The following is a 20,158-nucleotide window of genomic DNA, read 5'->3' as shown; positions in this document are numbered from 1 at the left end:
ATGAAGGAAAGTGATTAATGTGTGTGGGGAACAGGGGGAGAAAGATATGTACCTGTGCATTATGGAAGCAAGGAAATTGCCATTGCAAATGGTAAAAATGTAGGTATTGCTTGATAACTAGAAAAGAATGCAGGAGGGAAAAATGCTCTTTTCCATTATTTATTTAAACAAAGTTTTGAAGACTTTGTAAAATGCAGTATGAGATGAAAAGCCATGGGCTCTGCCTTCAGTGATCTTGCAGCCTAGATGCAGAGAGAAGACACACACACAGATGACCATGCAGTCAGCACAGAGCAGTGCAGCTGCCCTGCTGTCCCAGCCAGGAGAGGCTGGGAGGGCTTGTGAAAGTGTCTGTTGTGTTTATTTGCTCACTTTGATGACCCCAAATGAGGTTAGATTCTAGATGAGGGATTCGTTTCTTATTTTATTATTGATGGGATTCAGGGTCTAAGAAGACAGCAGGACAGCAGGACTGTTGTGCCGGGACTGACTCAGCAGTCAGTTTCCTGGCGCGGAGACCTCTCTGGGTCTCTTGCCTTCTGCCTTCATATGGTTGAGCCCCACTCCCTGCCCCTCATGCCAAATCTAAAGGAAGGACGCTAATCCCTAACTCATCAAGCTGTAGACTCAAACGAGAGGTAATTTTCTAATTTGCTTTCTAAACCACTTTCTTATTTTTTGTCCTCTCAGTTCCCAATTTCACTCTGCTAAAGATGTACAAGTGTTCAACATAGTGACTTGAGAACTCCATGTGGACCTGGGGCTTTTATTAAATGCAGAGAGACTGCAGGAATCAAATTGTCACAGGGTTGTGAGTAGACCTAGGATTGCATCAGACATGAGATTCTGTGCCATTGTGATTTCCCCCAAAGTGATTTTTCATCTTTCCAAATACCAGGGATTGTTTAGAGAAGAATATTGGTGAGAATCTAGAAACAGAGAAATGTCCCACCACTCACAGCTGATCTTGAATGTTTCAAAGACTTTATAATCCCTACTTTCTCTTTGGGGAACCCATAGCCAGCTTTATCTTGGATTGTATGCAGACCAAGACTGGTCCTTGGGCTGCCTCTGTGTGGATGATCACCATGTTTGGGTGGGGTATTTCCTTGTCATCATTGCATATTTCACTTAGAATTTGCTGTCTGGAGGGAAGCATTTGGATGAACATTTCCTTGCAGAATTAAAAGACATTTCACAGGCAATGATGCATCGTAGATTTCAGCAGGACTCATACTTGCACTGCTGGGATGCTTTGGAAGGATGCATGAGCAGGCAGCCACTGCCAGGGGACCTGTGGGAGGGCCTGTTCTTCCAGCTGCTGAGGATTCAGTGATGTAGAGTCCCCCAGGCTCTGAGTTTGTCCTCATCCTTTTCCCATTTCTTCTTGAGAATCAAGTTGGGAAGCAAGGGGTCACCAGGGAGATTACTGAGATCTCCTGGATGAAAGGCGCTTGCAGTGGCTTACAGGTCTACACATTCAGGTTCATGAGCATATCACTTTGGCTCCCTGAGCCTTGCTTTTCTCGAGGGTTATAGTGGAACCAGAGAATTCTGAGTGAATCAAATGAGGTGATGAATTTTAAAGTCCATATTTGTAAGGAATGGTTTATATGTCACGTCATGCCAGAAACAAAACAAGGCCACTTGGTATGGAGCTTGTGACCTGATGTAATTGCCTTGACTCCTACCAATTAAAGCAAGTCAGCCCCTGGTGTCACCAAAAATGCACAGAGCCAGGGTATTGTTATCCTCTCCTTCTTGGTCCTTTGCTTGACTTGTTCCAACACTGGCATTTAGGTTGCCTAGAAAATTTCCAGAGTCAGCAGGCAGTGTTTCCCTGTTGAGCTGTTTTGTAAGGCACAGCTGGTGTGTCTGTCAAACCACAGGCACTTTAAGCCCAACAGATCAGAAATAAGTAATATCATGCTTCTTTTGACTTTTGAGTCACCCAGTGTCTTTAATGTGGAAAAAAACTTGTACTAACCTGTGCATGGGAAAGCACCCAGTGTTTACAGGCATAGGGCTATGTGACTATCTGTGCTACTAGGTAATGCCCAAAAGGGGGGAAAAAAATCCTCCATCTAAACAGAACAGAAAGCATGGAACATACAGATCAGATATAATTATTTGAGTTTTGGTACTGAGCATTATCATTGTGGTTTCCTCGTTCATAAGGCAAGTGGTTCTCCTGGTTCTCCTAGATTTATTCAATAAGCAAAATATTGTTGACCACCTGTCATTATAGCTTTGATAGCTCATTACAAAGCAAATAATGCTATTTTATAAAGAAGAACTGAGGCTTGTTCAGCATTCCCTAATAATTTCCAGGAATATGATAAATTCCTCTAGATAATATTGAAAATATATTGTTCTGCTCAAATAATTTTTAGATTACTGTTGGCAGTTGCTCTTAAACGTACAAACATAGTCATGCATCAGCTATTTCTGTACCCTACCCCAATATACCTGCCACAGGTCATTTTGGAAAATCTGTAAGGATATAAAAAAATAAATAATATTAAAATATTTATTAAACAAATAAATAATAGAAATCTGCTTGAGACTTCATAAAACAAAAACTTACTTTTCATTGACCAGTAAACAGAAACCTGAGTGAATTTCTGTTTCTTTCATTCCAAGTCAGTTCATGCTAGTCTCTGAAATTGACTACGTACTTTATTTTTTGTTTGTTTAATGTACAGTGGCTTTCTCCAATTTTTCTTCTGTTCTGGAATTTGCTGATCATTAGAATCGTTAGAATTAAATCTTGCCTTTTCAGATTTTTTGCCTAAGATAACATTATTTTTTCCTAACATAACATTTTTTGTTAGACTTAGTATACACACACGGGTGCATGTGTGCACGCACACACACAGAAAACAAGGTTTTGCAAAACAGTACTTACCCTTACTATAAGCAGCACACTCTATTTTTCTACTTTAGCTTTTTTAATTTAAAAAAACTTTGAAGTGAAATTCACACAATATAGAATTAACCCTTTTACAGTGAACAATTCAGCGGCATCCAGTAATTCACGATGCTGTGCAGGCACCACTTCCAACTAGTTCCAAGCTATTTCCACCATTCCCTGTCTGTAAATGTCCAGATCTGCAACCATACCTTTTGTAGGTACCTCGCCAAAAGTAAAGGTCCATCAACAAACGAACGGGAAGACAAATTATGTCACATACATAAGATGGAATATTTTTCTACTTTATTTTCTAATTTTATTTATTAAAACAATTTCTGGTTGCAACCCTTTAAATTGATTTTGTGAGCCACGAATGAGTTACTGAAGTCCTGTCCTTTTTAAGAGCTGGAAAGAGACTTCTCCAGAGGTTGCAGATTCATATCGTGTGTCCCAGGTGATGATGAGGGCTACTGTCCCCACTTATGCTTTCCTCATACTCATGCTGCCCCACCATCAGGCATGTCTGGTGGGCACCATCAGTAGATCTGCTATCCAGGCATTTTCTCTATTGATAGAAAGAAAATGTTAGGGTAAACAAAACAAAACCAAACCAAGCCGTTGGTTAATACCAGAGGGTGAAGACATCCTCTTGTGACAGCAAACACACTCTACAGGTAGAGGGCAATTTGTGTTTGGGCTGACTAACAACTGATTCTGGATTCTGACTTTGGCTTAGTGAACTGTGCACATCCTGAAAAACATGAGGCAGGTCAACCCCTGTGTTTTCCCCAGACTTTTGTTTAAGAATTTCTGCAAACTCCTAACACCTCAAAACCCGAGTTCAAATTGCGTAACTCAGGAAGGATATAGGTTTGTTAACTGAACTCATTAGTTAAAACCTGAATATGGATTCTCGACAGCAAATAAAAAATCCCATTGGATGGGGCTATTTCTTTACCCCCTTTCTCAGCCTTGAAAGTATAAAACATATAAAGAAGAAGAAAACATTCACCCACAATTTCATCATCCAGAGACGATGACTGTTCATGTCTTGGTAGGGGTCCTTTTTACTGTCTGTTCTTATGTAGTTATGGTAAGTTTAAAAACAACTTGGATTCTTTATTCTAATTTAAGATTTAAAAAGAAGCATTTAATTATAAGATTAAAAATGTCCTAAAAGCATTAGTAATGGCTCAATAATGTTGTATCCCATTGTGTGGACTTTCATTCACCTAACCAATCTACTCATGGAAGTGGTTTATAGTTTTTCCACTGTTATAAATGGTGCCATGAACATCTTTGTACATGAAACGCTTTTCTGGATTTGGAATATTCCCTTAGGATAAATTCCCAGAAGTGGAATCATTGGGCAGAAGGCAGTTGAACCATATCATCAGAGTCCTCTAGCAGAGTCTGCAAGCTTTTTCATCCCTAGGCGTCTGGGTCTTGGAAGCCTTGTTATGATGGAAGCATGGACACTGGGCTCTCCAGGCAAACTGGAGACTTTGTGAGCTGCATATAAAGCAGACCCTGGGGTATCTTTAAAATCCCTTTGCCCTTGAGTTGACATGTTATAGTCAGCAACAGAGGAAAAATATTCTCTGAGAAAATGTTAGTTTGCAAATACTGTAGGAACTGGGTGTGGTGGAGTTCAAATAATCATTTCAATATCATTTTTAGTTTTATTGTTTTGGACTCTTGTGTTCCATTTGGCTCATTATAAATAAAATGCTTATGAGTTTATTCTTGTATTTTAAGAAACAGAAAATTTAATGTTACATTCATATGGTTGTACACAGGGTTCCACCAAAATAATGATTTCTTTTTGTTTTTACTTTTGTATTTTTTTATGCACACTTTACAAATAACTTCCTAGCCATCCCACTCCAATTTTGGTATACTTTATTAATTGGCACCTTCACATCCTTGGCGATTTTTATTTCCAACTAGGATTTGTTTTACACATTAAATATTTACTCATGGTGTTGAGATTGGGTATAAGTTGCTGACAAATTTGGCTTTTCTTTCCTTGACATAGATTATTCTTCATTCTATGCACAAATACCAACCGCGAGTCCATGTCATCCGTAAAGATTGCGGCGATGACCTTTCTCCCATCAAGCCTGTTCCATCTGGAGAGGGAGTGAAGGCGTTCTCCTTTCCAGAAACTGTTTTCACCACTGTCACCGCCTATCAGAATCAGCAGGTACTGTTCTCGGTATTAGTATCTTTCTAGCCTTTTCATTTCAAGTGCAGATAGAATGCTAGCTCTCCTTTTCACCGTATCTGAACATTATGAATTGTCTTAACGGGCATTTACATCCAGAGTATATATGTATTGTGATAGCAATTATTTATCCATGATTCCCCAGGTAAAGCTACCCTAGTGAGAATTTCTTTAGACCAGAATGTGTCTCATGACTGGCAGTGTAGGTTAACTTCCCATTTAGAGACATTGAATCATGATGTCATAATTAAAATGAAAATATTTTTAATTTCATTTTATTTTGAATGGAAGTATTGGGGATTGAACACAGGACCTCATGAATGCTAAGCACTTAGCTATATCCTTCCCCCTATGATTAACCACTGTTTCACGATTGCTTTAGTTTTGCTAAAGATCCTACTCTTCTTCTTCTTCTTCTTTTTTGTTAGTGAAGGTAGTGGGGATTGAACCCAGCACCACCTTGTGCATGCTAAGCATACACTCTGCCACTGAGCTATAACCCCCACCCCTGGAGTTAGCAAGCATGTGTATTGACCAGGAAATAGACATGTGGAATATGAAAAGTGAATTGTGTCATAGGCGTGGGGTTTGGCAGCTCACTCTATTTTAAAATGACAATCCATGTTTTATGGGAAATATTTCAGAAGTATTTATCCCACATAGCCATTTTGGTATATATACAAAAGGGCTGTTTCTTTCAAGATATGCTTTAATTTTGATAGAGAGACGATGCATGCTTGCAGTCAGAGATGAGTGATTATGGAGTAATCCTTTCATAAAATTAGAAGTAATTTGAGAACTGAAATATTTCTTTTCTATATGAGTAAGTGTATGTACTTCTTTAAGGTTATGTCAAGCAGGTGGAGAGCTGAATCGAGGCAATTATTTGGTCCATGAAATTCTGGCCAGTTTTCATAAGAAATAGTGACGTAGTTGATGCTGATGCGGTCTGGGGTAGATTTTTGAAAAATTTCAACAGTCAGCAGAATTATTTTAGGTCTCTACTTCTCTTTACATATATATATATATATATGTTTAAAATGTGGCTTTATAGTCTCTCTGTTGTGTTTTCTGTTGTTTAGAAGCTTCTTGTGGGGAAGGTATAGCTCAGTGGCAGAGCACGTGCTTAGCATGCACGAGGTCATGGGTTCAATTCCCAGTACCTCTGTTAAATTAAAATAAATAAATAAATAAGTAAGTAAGTAAATAAACAAACAAACCTAATTACCTCCCCCCACCCAAAGAAAAACCAAAACCAAACTAAAAAATTTAAAAAAAAGCTTCTTCGGAGATTTGGACCTTGTCCTGTGCATCCCCCTTCAGGGCCAAGAGGCTCACCCGCTTCTTCTGTATGGTGACACCAGTCCCACAGCCGAAGCTGTCCCGTCCTCTCACACTAATATTGTCACACTTTTATGTAGGCTTTTGTGAGGGAACATGAAATTAACCTTTAAGTGGGCTGATGACAATTAGGAAGATATTCTTAAAATATATTAGGGGCAGAAAATAAATTTTTTTAAGGAAAAATATAATGCATGAGGAGAAAAGAGCAGAGGCACTTAGCACCTTTGAAACAATCCCAGTTCCTCTTTTTTCCCTGTCTCTGTCTGTCTCTGTCTTTCTGACACACCCAGTTAGCTGTGTTCAGTGTGTATTTTCTTGCAGCCCCTGTGGTACTGTAAGTGAAATGCAGGGGGCTTTTAGTGCATGTTGATGACTAACACCAATGAACAAACGTTGACAAACCAATCAAGAGGATGGCAAAATTAGAAGGAAGGAAACTGATAATGAGGAAATGCAATCATGTTTTTTTTTTTTTTTTCTAACTTCCCAGCTACTATTTTGAAGAACTTCTGTAAAGCTGGAAGGCAGCCATGCCTGGTGGTTACCAGCATGGGCTGAAAAGCCTGGGTCCCGGCCTAGTTCCATGGCCAAGTAAACTTATGATCATAGGAAACTTAAACCAGTACAAAAGAAAACATAACATTGGGATATTAACTACATAGAAGATGAAGTAATATGCATAAAACTCATATTTCTGCATACATGGTATGCACTCAATAGATGTGATGTCAGTAATAAAAATAATGATAATAATAATTGTGATATATCTCTATTAAAACAAAGCACCACTATATAGATCTGTACTCTTTTAAAAAAATACTATTTTAAATGAACATTTAAATTATTAAATGTTTTTTAAGCATTATTTAAATGAACAGAAAATTGAGCTATGATGAATTGTAAAGAATTCTTTCAACAGCAGAGTGGCAGATATAGTGAATTAATTAGTGGACCCTTACATTTTCTTATTTATAATGGAGTTTAATCCACAAACTAAGACACTTGCATACACCTACCTCGTGTGTTGAGTGACTGGCAAATGGCTGTAAGCACACACAGCATGATATAGGGGGACTGCAGATGACTTTCCAAAGATGCCTCTCTGTGCCTTAGTGCCATCCAACAGTGTTCGTTTGTCTTTAGCCCAAATGGCACAATCAGAAGGATGTTCATTAACTGTGGATTTTACCAAACCAAGGAACACAGAAAACAAAGCATGATGTGCTTCTTAGAAAATAAGCTGTAAATTCCTCTGGGCAAAGAGGAGATCTGGTAAGAAATAGATGGGATTTGTTTATTAGTGTCAATTTCAAGCTGATAACTGGAAAAAATGTTTTTAATGAGACGATTAGACCATTTGTAAAAATTTTTCTCTCAATCTGGGGGTCTTACTGGGCAAAAGAATCTGGTTATAAGTCAGCAAATTAGAGCTGTAGTTAAAATGAAGTCATTATTCATTTCTCCTACATGTATAAGATTAAATATCATTGGAACCTCCAAGTTGTGGTCACCTCTGGTTAGACATTCACTAAAGTGCTCTGACCAGGGCACGACTCCACAGATAAAAGAGATGAGAGCCGTAAAGATGATTCAAGGAGAAACAAAGAAAAACAGGGAGGCAGAATTGTTAACGGAGTGTATATTACTTATTTCTGAAGAAGAGAGGGATAAATAGAAGGTTAATAACATTCAGAGTATAAATGTCTCTTAAATAGAAGGTGGGTATTAGCTGTTCCCTGTCACCACTATTGCAGGAGAAATAGACACGTCACAGCATTAAAGGGAAGAACCGTAGCTCTGAGAGATCGTCAGACAAAAGGCAAATTACCAACAGAAGATTTAGAATCTCCTTAGAGATATTAAAAACAAAGCAAACTTTATCTATTGCAGAATTAAATAGGGGAGAGGGAGTGTATTTTTCATAGCAAATGGATGTCTAAATTGTTACTGAAATTTTCTTGTAGCTTTGCTACTAAGACAATAAAATACATGAGAAATAGGGAAGAGGAACACAGTAGAATCCTCTAACAGTTAATTTTGGACTTACTTACAGTTCTTCCATCATTTCCACTTTTAATAACCTTCCTTGGCATTCACAATAAGATGATGTAATTTTTCCCCCCACTCTGCAGATTACTCGCCTGAAGATAGATAGGAATCCCTTTGCCAAAGGCTTCCGAGACTCGGGGCGTAACAGGTGAGTCTTAGTGAAGAACGTTCTGACTGGGATAAATATATTTGATTTTTTTTTTAATGGTGAATTTCCCACTACAAAGTAAACAGCTACATCTACTGACATGGTTTTGAAATCGTTTCTGATGAGGATTTAAATTTGTTAACGCCACTGGGCCTTGGATGTACCTTATTTTGGGTGCAGCATTGTGGCTTGCCCAGTTCTAAGTTGAACTTTGACGTGTGATGCTGGAGTGAAAACGGAAGTTCTCAGGGTGTGCAGTGCATGCTGCGTCTGGGTCTTGTAGAAACCTGCCCCTCCAGAGCCAGGGGCTTCAATATCCCACGTCAAAATCTGCTCTACATCTGCTCTTGGTTTAGAATTTGCTTAGTGATGTTACAGCTATCTACTGATCTGCCTTCAAAATATGACAGAGTCGCTTGTTCCCTCAGATTTCCAATTAGAATGAAAAACTACTCCCCACTGCCAAGACAGCTGATCCTCTCTGGTTTCCAAATTTGTCTTGGCTCTACTGACAGCCGCACACTTGTTTATTTTTTTCTGTGTCGTGTTTTATGGTGTTTGTCCTAAGTGGGAGAGCTACAGTAATGAATTCCACCTAATACTTTTATCAAAAAGCAGATCATCCTAGTTCTCTGCGCCAAGAGTTTTTGAATTTATTGATATGATTCCATTCCAATACAGTTCGGGGGCAACATTTTCTAAAATAACAGTTGAGAGTAATAATAGAATAACGTTCTCCAGATGCCCTTTCAGGGTAAGGCTTTGATTTAAATGGTTTTTTTTTTAAATGGTTTTTTAAAAAACCAAAATGGTTTTTTTAAAAAAAGTACTTGAGACATTTTTATCACTTTACTCCAGAAATTATTCTCATACTCCTTGAAAGCTTGGTATTGATGGGCTGTGTCTACATGAGGTCAAAATTGTCAATAATCTTATTTTCGGGACAGTTTCTCTTAAAACTGTAGAGAGAAAATGGTCAGGTAGTAGTCCACACTTCTAGTTCTTTCTGCTGACTAATTGGGCAAGGTGGGTGTAGACAGAGCGCTTTTCTTAGAACAAACTCAAGTGCTTGCAGAAAGACTGGATTTCATCTTCACATGCAAGGGTTCTCTTAAATACTATGCAGTGTGGGGACTAAAGTGTACCGAGAACAGGGTAGAGTAGACTTTTAACTCAGCGCAGGCAGAGCAACAAGACTGACTAGTACCAGGGCTTCCCTCTGAAATCCATCACCCTGTGGGGAGATTGGCAGGTATTCCTACTACGCTGTGTTGAATTCATTCTCTTTGTAGATTTCTGTCTCAAGGTGGAGACAAATTTTGCTTGGCTTTTGTTACGTTACATTAAGCTGCTGGTTAACGTTGGCTTTTTGGAGGAGTTTCTGAAAGTTGAACCATTTGGCAGCTGAGATGGTCACTGGTGAGGTGACTGAAGGGAGTCTCTGGAATGACTGCTTTTCTACCTTGAGAAAGTTTGATGAAATCTTTTATGGTTTTGGTTAGAGCAGAAGAGTATTTATCTATTTCAGAGCCTTCCTGCATTACTTTCAGTTCACTTTTTTTTAAAGCAGAGAATAAATTTATTAAAACTCAGCTGAAACTCCAGGAGGGCAGTACTGAGGCTTGAGAATATACGGCCAGGAACTATGCCCAAGCTCTTCTGTAGGCTCGCTTTAGAAAAGACCTCGCTGCCATTGACACTGGGGCATCACACTGCTTATACACTGTCGGGTTTTTTGTTTTTTGTTTTTTCCAGTTTTATTGACATATTCTTGACATATAGCATTCTATAAGTTTAAGGTGTACAGCATAATGATTTGACTTACATCATAAAATCATTACTACAACAAGTTTAGCGAACATCCGTCATCTCCTATAGATACAAAATTAAAGAACTAGATAAAAATTTTTGTCCTCGTGATGAGAACTTTAAAGATTTACTCTTTTAACAACTTTCCTATACAACATAAACCAGTGCTAATTATATTTATCATGCTGTACATTACTGTCAGTTCATTTTTGAAGCAATAGCTTAAAAAATATTTTTAAAGTGTATTTTGGGTGGTAGTCACAGCGACTAAGTCTAACAAGCAAAAGTGAGAGGACAAGATCCATATTACAAGTTTTTAGGGAGAATTCTAGATAAGTCAGCACAATCAAAAGGCATTAAAAAAACTGATCAGTGAAAAAAATCAGAAGCATTGGTGAAAATAAACCACTATGTCTCTTGTTTGGTGTCATGGGGTCAAAATGTTAAGTTCGATAGGAATTTTTTCTTTCCTTTGGCTGTTTCACGAGTACACAGGCATGGCATCCACGGTGTGTGCTACTGTTTATTTCCTGATTCCAAACCTTTCAAAGGTTTTAATACACATGCAAAAAATAATGAATTATATTTAACACTTTTTAAAATGCTGTTAAAATTTAAAATTTTTATTTTGCTCCAAACGCTTAAACAACATTTTAGGATAGGAAAAACTTGGTGAGCCCATATGTAGCTTCCTTCTTAGTGGAATGTACAGTTTCACTTTTTCCTCATGAAAATGACCTTTCCTGCTTATCATAGACAAACTCTTCAATGCTCATTTTGGAATGCTGAATATCTATGAATTGATATTCCCAGTTTTTTAAAAAATCTGATTTTAACATTTTCCACTGGTAAATACAAAAGAGACTTATATGGAGAAGAGAGAATTTGGTCACTTTTAAAGATTTCTAACCTACGAGTTATTTTCCCTGAAAAAAAAAAAAAAAGCCCAAATTATCTGTGACACTAAGAGGGTGGTGCTGAGGGTTTGGGGGAAAGGTGAATATGGTTAACTAAATTAATAGAGAAGAAAGCCAGTGAGAAGTTTAAAATATTTCTTTAATATCCCTGGTTTTGTAACACTATTGTTACTGCTTTTTAATGAAATGCTATTTTAATTTTTTCCTATACATGAACTAAACAAATTATGCAGGACAAAAAATAAACTCGGACTTGTGATTTTTTTAAACTTTATAAAACAATTTGCTTTAATTAAAAATTACACCTTCCTGGCTATTTATGGTTCCACAGCCTATTTTATAGGAATCAGTAGCTTCAGCCCTTAAAAGCTCTCCTGCAGGACATTTGCTACGTGAAGGAGAATTTATGTGCTGAGAATAGTTTCATTCTTCAGTTAGGCCTTAGGGTTGACCCTATAAAATGTTTTACTCAGGAAGGTACAAAAATTTCTTCTCTTTAAATACTTCAGGAAAAACATAACCATTTTACTAAATAAACGCGGCCATTTGATAGCATAAATTAGGAGGGCGATAAATGTGGAAATTGTTCAAAGGCATCTTGTATAAATTATCGCCTTGGCTACACTCCTGCAGGAGGTGCCTTTTATCTTTTCTTTAACTAGATGGGAAAAGTCTCCATTACTGAAGAAAATGAAGGCTTTTTTTAAAAAGCCCAGATTCAGCTAATAAATATTTTATTTTATAACTGTTTCCTGCAAAATATCTGAAATCCTTTCTGGAACTTGTTGTGTTAAACAGCAGCCTCAAAAAAAAAAAAAAATCAATAGCTCCAAAGCAGATCACTTGTAGATATGCCACCTTCACAGCGTCTCTTTAAAGCTTTGGGTTTTATGTTTCTGAGGATCAATAACTTCTCCCTAAGAATTTGGTCTATGGGTTTTATCTGAAGCATAATAAAGTTTACATTGCTAAAGCAAATAATGCAGTGATGCGCGTCTCCGTAGTGAATATATTTAGAAATCCTGTAGATGCTCAGTAATTACCTCTTAGTAAATTCCCCCTTGAGACCACTTTGGTATCCTGAATATTTAAAACTACAGTTATGAAAACTCGTCAGTGTGGTTTGACAAAGCAGTCTGTACCAAACTGTGTCCTAACTTCTTTGGCTTAAAAAAGCTTGTTTCTAGAAAGTCATAAAAATCAAATATTACTACAAGTTAAATATAGAGCAATAAGCTAAATAGCACCCAGGATTCATTAGTCAAGTATTCAATGCAGCCTGCAGGCCATGTGGGGTTTGGGGACTGACCAGGCTGCCAAACTGCCCCCCAAATCAATACTTTAACCGACATAAAATATTGCCAAGCAGAGTGATCTTGGATCTGGTTTGTAGTCAGTCACAGGGCCGTGTCTGGTTTGGGAAAAATCACTTAGTGGCAAACAACTTTGAAACTAGGAGAGGATTCAGAGCTTTGTATTCCAACACTCACTTTGTGGGAAACTATAGTCCAGGAGGTCCAAACATTTACTCAAGGCCACATAGTGAGTTGCAGTCACAGCCCAGTTCTCCCGACCCACGATCCAGTCTCCTTACCGCTAAATAGTCCTCCTCTCTGGGGCACGCTGATTCCATCGGAGCCGAACTCTGCCCTTCACGCTCAGTGCAGCCCGGGTGAGGTGCGTGAAGTGCACTCTGTGCCCTGTTCCCCCTTTGCAGCCTAGTACCAGCACCTGTGTGGGTTGGTGACAGCTCTTTGCTGTGCTCCGGGACCAGTGCTCCCTGAACCTGCGATTTAAGAGATGGGTCAGGTCCACGTGTGGACTCATGTGAAGATGGCTCGTGCACACAAGTCTGTGCACACACACACGCACCACCCCCCATACACGTCTGTCTCCTTCTATCACTAAGGTGGGGTAGTCTTGCCCTCGTGGAGTCATGACAAAAATCAACAAATTAATGGAATCTGCACGCTGAACCTGCTAAGGAAGCAAATTCAATGTGTGAAAACTTGAACCAGAAAGGCAAGTCGTGAGAGATGGTTCTATCTGCACACACAGGTCACTTATCATAGGTGTTCAGAGAGCTTTTGCCATGTTGTGCAGGGTGCTGTGACTCTGTAAGGGGGTTTCCCCTAGTCTTAGTTCACAGTTCATGACTCGGGGCTGCCGGAAATCCTAAGGAAGTAGCACGAGGAATCTAAGCTATTAAAAATAAGCCCTATCTTTCATATCTACATTAAATACAGATTATCTGTATTCACTAAAACTGTACCTATCAATCACAGAGACATCCAAATATTGTTGGACACTCTGGATGCAGGCATTTCCTATAGTTATGTTTCATGAAAAGCACAACATTACCTAGATTAGCAAATTGCTAGAGGGGAGGGTGTGACTCAGTGGTAGAGTGCATGCCTAGCATGCATGAGGTCCTGGGTTCAAGCCCCATGCCTCCATTAAGTAAATAGATGAATAAACCTAATTACTTCACCCCAGGAATTTTATTAAAAAATAAATTAGTAAAAATATGTTTTTTAATGAAAAAAATCAAATTGCTTAGGGTTTAGGTGGTCGTGGGAAGAGTGGTGAGGGCTTGAGAATGTGTGAGCTGAGAACCTAGAGGACTCAGTTATCTGATATAAAGAAGAGAAGACTCTGAGTCACTTATGGGAGAAGATACACACACTTATATATGTACTTAGAGTAGTCACCCTTGTTTTAAAATATACATATGTCATGTAAATAGCCCATAATTAAGTTATCTTGTCTCTTTAAGTGTCCATTCGTCAAGTGTGTGTGGAGGCTTTAAAGTAACGTTGATGCTAATCCTAGCTCCATGTACCCTACCGTCCTGTGAGATGGCCTTCCCGCAATACTCCTGCGTGCTGGGCTGGGACACCAGGGCTGTGCGCCGGAGCCCATCCTGGGTGTACTAGACATCACACCTCTGAGCTTTTTCTTTGGATGAGTCCTCTTCTTAACTGGCTGCCGAGGCACCTGATGGTGGGCAGAAATGCCTCTTTACAGGGGATGCAGGGGTGCCTTCATGGCAGAGCCTTCCTCACTGGAGGGGGAAGTAATACAACAGGGACAGAGGCTGTCCAGCCCACAGCAGAGCCTTGGGCTCCCATCAGCTAGGATGGACACTCTTCACTTCAGCTTCTTAGCTCAAGGGGACAGTTTTTTTTATCCTCCGAGGTCAGCTTAGTTTTCTGAGAATGTTAACAGGACTTCCTGGGTCATTTCCATCCTCTTGTGTTCCTGGTGACGAATGGTAGCTCATCTCTGAAGAATTTTTCCTGCCTGTGCCGAGGTCCTAACCTGCCAATGTAGGGACACTGTCAACACCAGCGGTGTTTCCTGAGCTGCTTATTACTGGTGAAAACTCCCACTGCTCCTAACTTGCCTCCTTTTGTTCACTCCCACCCTGACCCTTCCATTTAGAATGGGTTTGGAAGCCCTTGTGGAGTCATATGCTTTCTGGAGACCTTCACTACGGACCCTCACCTTTGAAGATATTCCTGGAATTCCCAAGCAAGGTAAATCACAAAGTCATACATACAGCCACTTCCTGCCTAGACTCGGGCGCTGAAAAACGCACAAGTCACCACTTTCCTCTATAACGGCAACCTCATCATCAACATCCTCCTATTACACAAGCCTTCTTTTCTGTGTGGTATGGGGATGGGCCAGGAAAATGGCTGTTGTGGTCATAGGTTAAGTACTGGAGGTTTTAGGCTGTTTATATATTTCATGACCTTTACTTGACCCTTAAATCCCTTATTAAAATTAGAGGTAGACTAGTTGGCCCTGGTACCAGGGGCACTTTACAAGAAATTAACGATGCTGGTCCCAATTCACCCTTTCTTGCCAGTTCTTTTCTTCTCTTCCTTCAACAGAACTTTCCCTAGGCAGGGCTCTTCTGTTGGATTGATGATGAGGTGGTCAGGCACACAGAGGCAGACTTCCCTGAGCTCGCCTCTGAGTATTTCCCACAAGCCTGGGGCTGGTGTGTCCCCAGAGGGAGCTGCAGGGAACGGGATGACACGTCCTTCCCTGCTCCGCAGGTAGGACTCGCAGCCCACTCCTGCACTCGGGCTTTTTACCCCTGATCCTGCCCAGCACCCTGGTGAGAATTTAGCACGCTGGGTTTTAGATAATTATCACTGAGCGGATCGGGCTTGTAGATTATTTTGAGAAGCTATATAAAACATTGTCGCTAAAGCCATGAAGGTTTTACAGCCTGTCCAGCCCATTGGAATTCTCTTCTCTCCCTAAGTTCTGTCAAGTTGTGAACATCAATCTGCCAGCAAATCCAGAGTGGGGAGTCGGCCGCCACCACCATTATTGATTGAATGCAGGGTTAAACACCCTCTCTGTTTCACAGGACTGTTTATTTGCTGGACCTCTGCTCTTGTGTTAGCATGTGATTCACCAACCTGTTTATTGGTTGGAAAGGAGATTTTTGAAGTTCTAGAAGTTATCTTATTGCAGTAGCCCTGAGTGGTACAATCTGATGCACACAGATTTCAGTGGGAAATGCCAAGTATGTTTGAGGCAGGATGTGCCTTGGACCAGTTCACCTTTTTCCTTTGAATTCCTTCTTTTTTCTTGCAGGAAAATATATTGACCCAGAGCAAGCACTGCTGAAAGAAAGAGTAAAAGCTGGGGGGGCTGGTAGAAGTGAGGTGATGGTCATACTTTTGGAACAAGATACAGAGAAAGATGTAATTTATATTTTACAAAGTTGCTGGGAAAGTCAGTATTTGTGGTGTTTATTATAATAAGTGAGAACGTTTTGACAAAGCTCAATGAGGGAGAGGATGTGAAAATTCTGTGACAGTCCTAGTATCTCCCCCCCCAAATCATTCCGTGGGAGAGAATTTTCCTTGAAAATATTGAGAGGATCTGTGTTTAAAATATTTCAGTCTGAATACAGTGAACTTACAATTCCTTGAGAGTGAAAACCATATCCTTTTCATCTTTGTACCCAACCTTTGTAACAAGCCACGTCTAACTCACGCTGACAAAACTGAAAGGAAAAGATGCTCCTTACATTTCAACTTCTTTTGTAGGAAATACAAGTTCCTCCACCTTACTCCAAGGTTCTGGGAACGGTGTTCCGGCCACCCACCCTCATCTTTTGTCCGGCTCCCCTTGCTCCTCTCCTGCCTTCCACCTGGGACCCAACACCAGCCAGCTGTGCAGCCTGGCCCCGGCCGACTACTCCGCCTGTGCGCGTTCCAGCCTCACCCTCAACCGATACAGCACGTCCTTGGCGGAGACCTACAACAGGCTCACCAATCAGACCGGCGAGACCTTCGCGCCGCCCAGGACTCCCTCCTACGTGGGCGTGAGCAGCAGCGCCTCGGTGAACATGTCCATGGGCGGCGCAGACGGGGACACCTTCAGCTGCCCCCCGACGAGCTTGTCCATGCAGATTTCGGGGATGTCCCCCCAGCTCCAGTACATCATGCCTTCACCGTCCAGCAACGCCTTTGCTGCTAACCAGACCCACCAGGGTTCCTATAACACGTTCAGGTTACACAGCCCCTGTGCCTTGTACGGATATAACTTCTCCACATCCCCCAAACTGGCTGCCAGTCCTGAGAAAATTGTTTCTTCCCAAGGAAGTTTCTTGGGGTCCTCGCCGAGTGGGACCATGACGGATCGGCAGATGCTGCCCCCCGTGGAAGGAGTGCACCTGCTTAGCAGTGGGGGTCAGCAGAGTTTCTTTGACTCTAGGACCCTGGGAAGCTTAACTCTGTCATCATCTCAAGTGTCTGCACATATGGTCTGATGAAGCCTTGAAGTTAAACTACATTCTAACGTATTTTCTTTCCTCGTTTTCTTTTTCTTTTTGGAAAGCAATATGAAAAGAAACTTATCAGTAGCTTGTAAAGTGTACATATAATAGAAAATGAAGGCTCACTGAGTTTTTGACTTTCTCGTGGTGAGATTGTAACGATCTATGGTATATATCTACACTGTGTATGGCATGTGGAGTTTTGCAGCCTACAAAACCACATCCTCCCTCTCTTTTTCCCCTAGTTCCTCCAGTTGCAGAGTATTGGCGTAAATGGTGTACGTTTAACCAAAGTTCTCAAGCTTTTAAAAAAAAAAACAAACAGCAAACTTAAAACTTGGCCATGATACTAACCAGACTAAGACTTATAACTTAATTGATCAGGAAAATGCTCTACCCAGTTTCCGACTTGAAGGTTGATATCCAGCAGTACCGAGCACACGAGAGCCTTGTGATTTCTGTTATTCTTGGGCACAGAGTGAGAACCTAAAATGTAGAAGCCGGTTGAAGTCTTAGTGTTAGTTCTGAGGTATTTGTAGTCATGAAGGATTAGCTTTCGTGTTCCTGTTTGCTCTTACTTATCACAGATATTATGGGACTTGGTTCTGTAAAAATTTATAACCCATAATAATTACTTTCTAAAGGAAGATGGAGAGGCTTGTGATTTTTTTTCACTTTCCTTTGGGCTTAGAAGAGATATTTATTCATCTGCAGAGAACAGATTTCCAGTATTTTGGATTTTTTTGCTCATTTTATTTAGTTATCAAGTAGACTGTTAAAGAATGTTCTATAAACATTTTAAAATTCTGATCTTCACCAGGGTAGGAATATGTGATAGGAGTGGAATGGCAAAAAGAAAATAAATGCACCTCAAATTCTTTGATTCCTTCAAGAAATGTCTGTCTTTCTAAATCAAGAGGAGAAATATTGTCAGCTATCTCTTAGGTTTTTATAGTGCAGTTTTTCATTCAGGATTTTTTTCCCCCATATTGCTTTGAGATTCCTGACCCTTGGTCTACAAGTAAGGAAAGGCATCCACGCTACTTATTTATGTCTCGTAACTCCTACAAATTGAAACCTTCCCCGCCTCCTGAACCTTGTCCCTCTGTCTGAGTCTTTCCCCAAATAGACAGATTCTAGGCTTTCGCGGTGTTAAATAACACTGTAAGGAATTTCAGGGGGTTATCGCCGGCAATCTGTCTTTCGGGGGTTGCTGTGCAAAGGCCAAAGCCCATTACTATAAAAGCCCACTTGGAGGATGAAGGAGGAAGATACTAATTATGATAAAGGAGCTATACAACTTTTAACCTCAACATCGTTTGTAACCTCGAAACTGAGAGAAAAAATGCCAACAGCAATATTTTAAAAAAATTAGTTTTTGAAATAAGGTATACACAATTTCAAAACAAGTGGTAACTTTGATCGTACATCATGGGATGAGCAGGAAAGGCTATGAAAGCATGGTGAAGAGCATTACCATATTGACTGGTGAGAAACTAAAATTATGTGTCTGTCCATGGACTCATTACGTTTCATGTATTTGCCAAGTGAAGGCAGTGTGGTTTCCTTTTAGTGCTAAACAGCATTCCTTTAACCCATCCCTCAGTTACATGGGGAAAGGGTATAGCTCCTGATTCACTTCTTTATTTTAAGACAGCCTGGCTGTTACATATTTAGGGGGATTGCTATTTGAACAGTATTTGCCCAGGATGTGACTCTGCATATAAACACTGATGGACTCCTCATGGATTCTGTAACAGTTCATCAAATTCGTATTGATATTTAAATTTAAAATTAGCATGAAGGGACATGACATATTTCCAATAGGGAGGTCTATATAAGATGTTTGTGTATGGGATTAATAGCTTACAAAGATTTGGCCGAAGTCCTCATGAGTACGTCTCAGCCTTAGTGCTTAGTACTGTTTGAAGAGAACAAGCAAGTTTCCCATCTTGAGAAAACATGGAAAGTAATGATCTCTACCTATATGTATGAATAAGATGAGAATTTTTCTTTTTGCTCTTTGTGATTTGAGATGGCACCACAATACGAGTAGAATTTTTAATTAATCTCTTCTTTTTGATTTAGCAGTATTGTACAAATGCTGTTTCCTTTAGATTTTACTGTAAATATTAATCATCATGTCACTTCAAAGACTAGCCTTTTATTGTTATATTAAATGACATACATGCATTGATAATTATAATTATATATCTGTATTTTATTAAAAATGCTTAAGAAATTATATATTAAAGTGTGTTACTAAACCTTTTTATGCCTTTGAAGGGTAATCATTTAAAGTGTCTATAAATGTTGTTCCAAGAATAAGCACACCCATGCATATACCCCAAGTATAAATTGTGTAGCTTACAATTACAAGGCATTGGGAGATGGGCCTGGTATTCATTTTTCATGTGTTAAATATAATTTCTTGGTGCCTTGACCATGTCATTGAAGGTGAAGCCCTGACAAATGTTGAACACATGAAAATTCAAATGTGAGAAGAGGAGGGCAGAGTGGTATGTTTTGTTTTGGGTCCTGAATCGGGGGAAGGGCAAGGACATAAGAATGAGCTGCTTGTACCACTGACCAGTGATGACAGATCACTTCTAGACTCCTTGCCCAGAAAACATTCCAGGGGACATTGTGATGAGGTGAGGTTGCTGCTATCACTACCAGTCACATTTTGAAAATTAACACTTTCTTCCATACAAGCTCCCCTCTAGAGGTCAACAGCTTTTCACAAGCAGGGCACCCAGTTGCTGACCCCTGATTTCTGGAATGTAGGGGGTCAGGAGACTTTGGTGGCCCCCAGAGGAGGCTGGGGCACAGTGTTGCTGATATAGCAAAGGATCACACTCACTCCTTACATTAGTGAAATTTTGAGCCAAGGCACCTCACTTCTAAAATGTGAGTTCTTCTTGAGACCTCACTCCCTAGACTT

General features: G+C 39.9%; 1 protein-coding gene across 1 annotated transcript in view; it reads left to right on the top strand.

Moving 5' to 3' along the window:
- TBX18 (T-box transcription factor 18) overlaps nucleotides 1-19,485 on the top strand; it is a 30,026-nt gene extending 10,541 nt beyond the window's left edge. Inside the window, exons 5-8 of the mRNA XM_006200323.4 lie at nucleotides 4,953-5,120; nucleotides 8,618-8,682; nucleotides 14,853-14,947; nucleotides 16,484-19,485. Coding sequence (XP_006200385.2) covers nucleotides 4,953-5,120; nucleotides 8,618-8,682; nucleotides 14,853-14,947; nucleotides 16,484-17,208 — 1,053 coding nt within the window. The 3' untranslated portion in view covers nucleotides 17,209-19,485. The remainder of the gene's footprint in view (nucleotides 1-4,952; nucleotides 5,121-8,617; nucleotides 8,683-14,852; nucleotides 14,948-16,483) is intronic.
- Nucleotides 19,486-20,158: the final 673 nt, after the last annotated feature.

Source organism: Vicugna pacos, chromosome 8 (assembly GCF_048564905.1).
Source record: "Vicugna pacos chromosome 8, VicPac4, whole genome shotgun sequence".
NCBI classification, from domain to species: domain Eukaryota; kingdom Metazoa; phylum Chordata; class Mammalia; order Artiodactyla; family Camelidae; genus Vicugna; species Vicugna pacos.
This window is presented reverse-complemented; position numbering and strand designations above follow the sequence as displayed.